Source organism: Taudactylus pleione, unplaced genomic scaffold (genome assembly GCF_031769625.1).
Source record: "Taudactylus pleione unplaced genomic scaffold, aTauple2 ptg000179l, whole genome shotgun sequence".
In the NCBI taxonomy this organism is placed as follows: Eukaryota; Metazoa; Chordata; class Amphibia; order Anura; family Myobatrachidae; genus Taudactylus; species Taudactylus pleione.
In genome coordinates this window covers 12,508,098-12,517,975 of record NW_028284581.1, presented here as the reverse complement: position 1 = coordinate 12,517,975, position 9,878 = coordinate 12,508,098, and the positions used below count along the sequence as shown (strand labels likewise).

General features: G+C 45.3%; 1 protein-coding gene across 2 annotated transcripts in view; it reads left to right on the top strand.

Annotated features, from left to right (window-relative positions):
- Window positions 1–3,916: 3,916 nt before the first annotated feature.
- The window catches only part of LOC148519914 (Y+L amino acid transporter 2-like), a 105,680-nt gene continuing 99,718 nt past the window's right edge, over window positions 3,917–9,878 (top strand). For both annotated transcript variants that reach the window (XM_088475963.1, XM_088475962.1), the window contains exon 1: window positions 3,917–4,361. In XM_088475963.1, coding sequence (XP_088332089.1) covers window positions 3,917–4,361 — 445 coding nt within the window. The remainder of the gene's footprint in view (window positions 4,362–9,878) is intronic.

The following is a 9,878-nucleotide window of genomic DNA, read 5'->3' as shown; positions in this document are numbered from 1 at the left end:
TTGGCAGACTTGTAGTAAAGAACCGAGGTGGAGGGGGGACCTCAAAGTCTAAAAGGTACCCCAGGGAAATTAGTCTGCGGATCCACGATTCTGGAGAGGTCTGGTTCCAAACCTTTTGAAATCCTTGCAGAAGGGCTCCCACTGTAGGTGGTCCCAGGTGGGACTGAACACCGTCATGCCACCTATTTCTCAGTTGGTCTCGTTTCCTTGATACGTGCAACCGTGTGTGGGCGACCTCTACCTCTGCCGCCTCTTGCTTGTGAGGGAGCACCACTGGCTCTACAATGAAAGGAATTCGGCGCACAAAAGGAACGAAACGAAGGTCCAGCGTAAGCTCTTCTGGGAGCCAGTGCAGTTAATGGGAGAAAGGAAGACTTACCCCCCGTGGCCTGGAATATTCATTTGTCTAATTCCGGGCCAAACAGCATGTCGCCATTGAATGGTAAACCCTCCACCGCACGCTTGGATTCTGCGTCCGCATGCCAGGCGTGTAACCAGAGGGCTCTGCGGCCCGAAATACCAAAAGCAGATATGCAAGCAGTAAGCTGACTGATATCTTTTGACGCTTCTCCCAGGTAAACTGCAGACTCAAGGCTGTGTTCCCCAAGCAGTAACAAGGGTGGGCCTAAGTTAGGCACCCGCTGCGGTATAAATAGATCTTAGCGTTGTCTCCAATTTACGATCCGAAGGATCCTTTAGTACTGTAGCTCCTGGTATTGGGAGCTAAAGAGACGGAAGACAGACGCATCTACTGGAGAGGGTGTATCCCACTTTTCCCTAATGGATGATGGAAAAGGGTAGCTAGACTGAAATCAGCGTGGAAATTGGAACCGTTTATCTGGTTGTTTCCAGGCCACTGATAGCTGCTGTTGAAGATGCAGTGAGAACGGAAAAAAACGCTGAGCTTTCACTAAATAATTCACACTCCTGGGATGCAGGAATTACATCATCACGTATGTTAAGGATTTTTCTGACTGCCAAAATTAGAGATTCCACCTCGGGAGAGGTGGACTCTAACTCTAGAGGGGTCTCGTCCTGTAACGCTTCCTCCAATTCCCCTTCGTCAGTCCTTGTAAGGAAGCGGAGGGTGCGGACACAGCTGAACCCATTACCTGTACCAGGGTGTCTAGAGACTTGGTTAGCCCAGCAACCCAGGGAGGCTGAGACTTCCGTGCCTCAGCTAACTCAGACGTTAAATCCGTCATTACTCCTACCATGTCAGAGGCCCATGTAGGCGCAGGTAAGGCAGTATTAGCCATAGGTGGATCAATTGCTATACAAGCATCACATAACGTGGACCCAGCATGTTACACCTTAAACAGAAACACCCTTTTGAGACGCCTTTGTTCTGTTTGACATGGATACACACAGTCACCACACACAGAGGGACAGAGTACAAACAGAAGTAATGAAAAACAGAAGGCTTGCTTGGGACACAGAGGAGGAGCACACCCCACTCCCTTCCCACAAATCGGATTCCCTGCACCCCCAGTGTATTATGCACAGCCTCTGTACTAGAGCCTTCTGTGCTTATCACTTTGTAGCCAGGAATGGGGAGCCAGAGAATCCAGCCTTCTGTAGGTCTGCAGCACTCTTCCTGTGTAAGGGAGAGATGCAGGCAGTTAACAGTAAAAAAACGGCAGCCACACTGTTATCTACAGCTGCTTGCCGTATATAGTGGAGAGAGAGGGAATAGAGCCCGCGCTGATTAGGCTCCACCCCCTTCTACATGCCCTAAGGACTCCGATTATGGCAGCTATGTGGCCATTACCTCCCCCTCCGCGTGTATCAGCGGGGAGAGGGGAGAAGCAGGAAGCCTGGTATAGCGCTGTTTCAACAGCTCTATGATAAACAACACAGTGCAGCATGTGCTAGTGCTGGTCAGCGTGGAGAAGCAGGGAGCCGCGTGCACTGAGTACACACAGCTTCCCTGACACAGCAGGACGGGAGCCACATGGGCAGGAGCCGGGGGATGCGCAGCTTGTTACTCACTGCGTATCCTCGGAGGTCTCTCTCTCTCTCGGCAATGCAGCAGAGTCTTCTCTTCTCCTGTGTGAAGACTTGCTGTGGCGGTAAGGAGCTGTCAGGAGCTCTTTTAGAATGAGCCCTGCGCACTCCTTCCTGGTGTTTGCTAACACACCAGGGCGCCAGGTACCCGGACCCCACCTTTTAGATAGGTGGCGAAGGGTACCTATAGGAGTGTAAAAGATGCTTTGAAATAAAAAAATTAAATAAAATGAATGTATTTGCTGGAGCACAGCATTATGTGACCAACTCCTAGAGGCACATTTTCTAAACTGAGGGCTGATGGGGCATAGAGGGGGAGGAGCTTCACACTTCTAAATTATTTAAAGTGCCGGCTCCAGCTATCCACGCCTCTATACCCCAGCGTAAACACCTCCAGTGTCCCCTAGTGGATAAAAGAGAAAGTCGATTTTGGTTCAACTTAAAATTGACTAAAATAGAATCAACATCCCCACAAAATTGTGTGTTGCCTTTAAATGGCTGATTTATACAGCCAAAGTGCCCCACATACTTCTCTCCCATGATTTTTTTTTCCGTCATAGTGAGTTTTCAGACAATTCTACATGATTTAAATCAAATAGAACTGTTTCTAATGATTTATTAAAATGGTGATTTTGGGTCTATTTTTTGACTATTTTTGTTATAGTGTCAAATGGACTGTTCGTAAATACGCTTTTTCTACTTATGGCTATGGGGAAGTACCGATGGTCTATTTTATTTGTGCGGGAAGTTGAATTTCTGGGGATTTTGAGGGGATTTTTGTTGTCAGTTTTGCCTTTAGTGAATACCTGATTGCCAAAATCACCACCAATTCACCTAAAAATCACCACAAATTGAATGGAAATGAAAATCAACCCTCAGTAAATTTACACCCAGAAGTCAGACAGACACAGAATCTGTGTAATTCATGTTTGTCCCAGATTGAAGGGATGATATGGCAACCCTTCTGTACTGTATCTCTCTATATATAATATAAAGTCCCGGGTATAGGGGTCTGCCTGTCAGTTTGGGCTAATCTCTTGAACCACTGGACGCATTTTAATATGGTTTTCATTACTTTATACATAATTGGTCGAGGACGGTTTAGGTGTATGAACCATTCATCTGTGACAAAAGGGAGCTGAGCAGTTCCAATTTTAATGAAGTGAAGTCACAGAAAAATTTTTTGCACCAACCTGCTGTATAGAAGCTGGCCATGGTGCTGAAATAGAAAAAGACAGTGTAAGCCAATCAGAGATAGCAAAGTGTCCTGTTGCTTAGCAGCAGCCTAGAGAGGAGAGGGAGTCAGGAACTGAGCAGGGTCATGTCTGAGGCAGACAGAGCATGAGAGACAGCCTCCAACCAAACCTATGAAGATGCTCTGATGCAGACACAGTAGCCAAGAAGGAGCCAGGGAAAGCAAAGCTATCAGGAAAACTAAAAAAAAAAACATTGGAACACCATTGATTGATTTCCATTTGATGGTGGCAAACATCGGACTGCCACCGTCAAATGGTAAAAACACTACCATCTACCAAAGTGACCAGAACAGCAGCACTAACCAGAGCTCCGGGGGGCTGTTATGACTACAGTCAGCCATTTGGAGCATCCAGAGGACGCTCTGCCTGGCACTGTATCTGCGATTTTGGCTGCAGGGTGCCATTCCAGGTACTCATTCAATGCTTTGTTTTCCCCCACAGCGCCTCCGCACTGGGTGCTGACTTCTGACATGGATGGAACAACATCAGTCAGAATGTACTGTAAGTTTATTTTGTTATACACGTATACTTTTAATTGTTGCATTAAAATATATTTTTGTTTTTATTTTAGCAGTCTTCTTTAGTGGAACTCCACAAATCCTACATCTGAAGTCTAAAGTTTTTGCATTTTTTGGGAAAACACACATGTTCAAATGAAAATGTCTACACAAGATATTCCCAACAACTCAGTAGAACTGAAGAAGGAAATCTCACTCCTGCATGGTGTAAGTCTGGTTATTGGGAATACTATTGGTGCTGGAATATTTGTTTCACCAAAGGGAGTTCTCATGTACAGCGGCTCTTATGGATTATCACTCATCATCTGGGTACTTGGAGGAATATTCTCAGTAATTGGAGCTCTCTGCTACGCTGAACTGGGAACAACAATTACAAAATCAGGTGCCAGCTACATTTATATAAAGGAGTCATTTGGAGGGTTTTTAGCTTTTTTAAACTTATGGACCAACATGCTGATTATCTATCCTGCCAGTCAGGCTATACTGGCAGTGACATTTTCTCAGTACATAATGGAGCCGTTTTTCCCAACATGTTCTCTTCCTCAGTCAGCAGTATTCCTGCTCTCAGTAGTCTGTGTGGGTGAGTATTTGAAAGTTCTTTTAATATTCCTGAAACTGCATTATACATGAAATGTGTGCATTATTTCATTTCGCTGCTTAGTAAGAAGCATCTGTTTGTTCATTAAATAATACCTCTTATATATGAATGTTATACAAATATGTTATATGACAACATGCAGTATAACTAAGCATACAGTATGTAACTATTTGTTACAGCTACTGTATATATGGCCTGATTCAGAGATTGACCTAATGCAATGCAGCTGTGAAAATATTCTAATGGTTCCAAAGATCACCCGGGCATAAGGACGCCCATCGCTGCCTTCTTACATGTGTATGACGTTGCTTACTGAATAAATATCGATAACATTGACGCGCAGAGCCGGCCCTAGCCAATTTGGTGCCCTAGGCAAAATTTGGACTGGTGCCCCCTAGCAGATAATTCCACCAGCAATCTTATGTCGGGTACACTCTAGACGATGTCTAGTGTACCCGACCTCTTCAGCGACTGGACCCGGTGGGGGAACCGGCATCGCCAAGTGCAATACACACTTGCAGATGCCGGCAGCGACGGCGGGGCCCATGCTGCATTCAGCAGCATGGCCCTCGCTAACAATATCCCCCGTCGGCCCTGCATGCAGAGTTGATGGAGGATGTCTCTGATGACATATGGTTATAACATACATATAAAAAAACTATTATGGATGATGTTGTGGCTCTGTGTGTGTGTGTGTGTGTGTGTGTGTGTGTGTGTGTGTGTGTGTGTGTGTGTGTGTGTGTGTGTGTGTGTGTGTGTGTATATATATATATATATATATATACTGTATATATATATATATATATATATATGTTTCCAAAATGATCCGGTACTCTACTGAAAGTGATGCAGCTCACTGTGTGCCTGAGCTATAAGCAATAGAGTTCCTGTACAGTGTATCTATGAAAGAAATACACCAGGCTCGGCACTGCAGTATAATAGTAATATATTCATGTGGTGTCATGTCCGCAACAACGTTTCTGGACCGCGCAGGGTCCTGTCATCAGGCTGCCATACACACAAATAACAATGAAAGCAGAATGTGAACTGGTCTTGCCTTATATCCCCACCTCAGTGATGTACGCTGTCCCGGAGGCTGTAGGCGCTCTGACGTGCGCTGGGTCACCTGTGAATGACGTCACAGCATCACGTGGGCGAGGCACGTCAATGGGTTGCCAAGCAACCAAACGCTGTCTACTGCTCCGGACTGCGGCTGTTAACAAATGTGAAAAAGGAATTAGAAAATGAAACAAATGAAAAGGCTGTGTTCAAGGAAAGTTTAAAGGCTAATGTTGAATGCACATACAGAGTGTGTGTAAAATATGATGCACAAAAATGCTAATGTGAGGCCATGTATATGAACTCCCTTAATGGGGTGGAATGTGATCTAATTAATGTTGTAAGCGTATATATGTGATCATCAATGTGCAAAAAGGAATGTAGTATGAAAAGTCTAGTCAACAAATATACACACACATATATATAAATATATACAGATATATATAGTAGGGATGAGCTGGTTCGGATTTCTGAAATCCGAACCCCCCCGAGCCCCCCGATCCGAGTCGTATCCGAGTCAGGCTCGACTTTTCCCGCCTGACCCGGATCTCAAATCGAGGCAAAACATCATCATCCCGCCTTCCGGATCTCGCGGGTTTTGGATTCTATAAAAGGTCCCCGCGTCGGCGCCATTTCTCACTCCGGCTGTGGACAGTGAATAGGGAGGGTGGGAGCTAGGGCTGGCTGGGCTGTGTTGTGCTGCTGTTGTCCATAGGGGCTGTGTCCACTCAGTCCATAGGGGCTGATTGGGCTGTGTTGTACTGCTGTTGTCCAAAGGGGCTGGCTGGGCTGTGTTGTGCTGCTGTCATAGGGGCTGTCTGGGCTGTGTTGTGCAGTCAGTTGTCCATAGGAGCTGTGTCCATTCCAAAGTCTATAGGGGCTGGCTGGACTGTGTTGTGCAGTGTCCCATAAAGGCTGTAGTCCTAGAGGGGTGCTGTAGTGTTGTCCAGGGGGTGATCTGTGCATCAGGGGTGCTCCCCCAAAGTGCACTCCAAAAAATTTTTTATTTTTTTTTGTGTTTGTGAATTGTGTGCGCAGTAGCCGCAAGTGCATCAACAAAGTATCGCCAAGCGTGCGCCTGTGTCATAAGTAAAGGGCCGGCTGGCTCATCTGTTAAAGGGTGGTGTAACCCCCAAAGTGCACTCCAAACAAAATAAAAAAATATTTTCTGTGTTTGTGAATTGTGTGCACTGTGGCTGCACGTGCATCAACAAAGGAGCAGCGCCAAGCGTACACCTGTGTCCCATAAGTAAAAGGCTGGCTGGCTTGTCCGTTAAAGGGTGCTGTAACCCCCAAAGTGCACTCCAAAAAAAATTAAAAAAATTATTTTTTTGTGTTTGTGAATTGTGTGCATTGTGGCTGCACGTGCATCAACAAAGGAGCAGCACCAAGCGTGCGCCTGTGTCCCATAAGTAAAGGGCCAGTTGGCTCGTCCGTTAAAAGTTGCTGTAACCCCCAAAGTGAACTTCAAAAAATATTTATTTTTTCTGTGTTTGTGAATTGTGTGCACTGTGCGTGCATCCTCAAAGTTGCAGCGCCAAGCGTGCATCTATCTGTTAAAGGGTGGTGTAACCCCCAAAGTGCACTCCAACAAAAATAAAAAATAATTTTCTGTGTTGTGAATTGTGTGCACTGTACGTGTATCCTCAAAGCAGCAGCGCCAAGCATGCGTCTGTCTGTTAAAGGGTGGTGTAACCTCCAAAGTACACTCTAACAAAAATAAAACAGTTTCTTCTGTGTTTGTGAATTGTCTGCACTGTACGTGCATCCTCAAAGCAGCAGCGCCAAGCGTGCGTCTGTCCGTTAAAGGGTGGTAGAACCCCCAAAGTGCACTCCAACAAAAATAAAACATTTGCTTCTGTGTTTGTGAATTGTGTGCACTGTACGTGCATCCTCAAAGCAACAGCAACAAGCGTGCGTCTGTCTGTTATAGGGTGGTGTAACCCCCAAAGTGTGCTCCACAAAAAATAAACAATTCTTCTTTTTTTGCTGTGTTTGTGTGCGAAATGTATGCGCAGTAGCCGCACGTGCATCAACAAAGGAGCAGCGCCAAGCGTGCGTCTGTGTCCCATAAGTCTGGTAAAGGGTGGTGTAACCCCCAAAGTGCTCCAAAAAATAAAAACCTTTTTTTTCTGTGTTTGTGACTGCACGTGCATCAACACAGTAGCAGCGCCTAGCGTGCGCCTCTGTCATAAGTCAAGGGCCGGTTTGGACATCTGGTCCGGACTGAAGGACGTGCCAACAATTTCTGACATGTCTACTGTCACTGCATATGATACTGAGGATTACATTGGTGACAGCATCCAAGTAGGGATGTCAGACAGTCCGTACTGGCAGGAAAAAGAGACAATTTGGAGGCCCCTGTACAAACTGGCTCTATGTTACCTGAGTTGCCCCCCCTCCAGTGTGTACTCCGAAAGAGTGTTTAGTGCAGCCAGGAACCTTGTCAGCGAAATGCGTAGGAGGTTGCTTCCACAAAATGTGGAGAAGATGCTGTGAATTATCAACTGTTCCAGGGAGACCAGCCTCCAGAACGTACAGAGGGACCTGTGGTGGTGGATTCCAGCGGGGACGAATTAATACTCTGTGAGGAGGAGGATGTACACAACACTGAAGAGGGTGAAGAATCGGTGGATGAGGAGGATGAGGACGACATCTTGCCTCCGTAGAGCCAGTTTGTGCAGGGACAGATTAATTGCCAGCTTGTTTTGTGGGGGCCCAAACGAACCAATCATTTCAGCCACAGTTGTGTGGCAGACCCTGGCGCTGAAATGATTGGTTTGTTAAAGTGTGCATGTCCTGTTTATACAACATAAGGGTGGGTGGGAGGGCCCAAGGACAATTCCATCTTGCACCTCTTTATTTCTTTGCATTATGTACTGTTTGGGGCCTAGTTTTTCAAACTGCCATCCTGTCTGCCACTGCAGTATCACTCCTAGATGGGCCACGTGTTTGTGCCGCCCACTCGTGTTGCTTAGTCATCCAGCTACCTCGGTGCAACGTTTTGGACTAAAAACAATATTGTGAGGTGTTCAGAATAGACTGGAAATGAGTGGAAATTAATGTTATTGAGGTTAATAATAACATAGGAGCAGAAAAACCCACAAATTCTGTGATTTTAGCTGTTTTTATGCTTTTTTTAAAAAAAAATACAGATCCAAAACACAAAACCCAGAACCCAAAACACGGAAGGGTGATTTTGGCAAAACCAATCCAGATCCAAAACCAAAACACGAAAAGTGGCCGATGCACGCCCCTAATATATACACACACATATATATACAGTCAGGTGCATAAATATTGGGACATTGACAGAATTTTCATATTTTGGTCTCTATTCACCACCACAATGGCTTTGAAATGAAACAAACAAGATGTGCTTTAACTGCAGACTTTCATATTTTATTTGAGGGTAATTACATCCAAATCAGGTGAACGGTGTAGGAATTACAACGGTTTCTATATGTGCCTCCCACTTTTTAAGGGGCCAAACATAATGGGACAAACTAAACAATCCTAAATCTAACTTTCACTTTTTAATACTTTGTTGCAAATCCTTTGCAGGCAATTACAGCCTCAAGTCTGGAACACATATACATCACCAGATGCTGGGTTTCATTCCTGGTGATGCTCTGCCAGGCCTCTACTGCAACTGTGTGCAGTTCCTGCTTGTTCTTGGGGCATTTTCCCTTCAGTTTTGTCTTCATCAAGTGAAATGCATGCTCAATCGGATTCAGGTCAGGGGATTGACTTGGCCATTGCATAACATTCCACTTTTTAGCCTTAAAAACTCTTTGGTTGCTTTTGCAGTATGCTTCGGGTCATTGTCCATCTGCACTGTGAAGCGCCATCCAATGAGTTCTGAAGCATTTGACTGAATATGAGCATATAATATTGCCCGAAACACTTCAGAATTCATTCTGCTGCTTTTGTCAGCAGTCACATCATCAATAAATACAAGGGAACCAGTTCCATTGGCAGCCATACATGCCCACGCCATGACACTACCACCACCATGCTTCACTGATGAGGTGGTATGTTTTGGATCATGAGCAGTTCCTTTCCTTCTCCATACTCTTCTCTTCCCATCACTCTGGTACAAGTTGATCTTTGTCTCATCTGTCCATAGGATGTTGTTCCAGAACTGTAATGGCTTTTTTAGATGTTGTTTGGCAAACTCTAATCTGGTCTTTCTGTTTTTGTGGCTCACCAATGGTTTACATCTTGTGGTGAACCCACTATATTCACTCTTGTGAAGTCTTCTCTTGATTGTTGACTTTGACACATATACACCTACCTCCTGTAGCGTTTTCTTGATTTGGCCAACTGTTGTGAAGGGGTTTTTCTTCACCAGGATAATAATTCTTCTGTCATCCACCACAGTTGTTTTCTGTGGTCTTCCGGGTCTTTCAGTGTTGCTGAGCTCACCGGTGCGTTCTT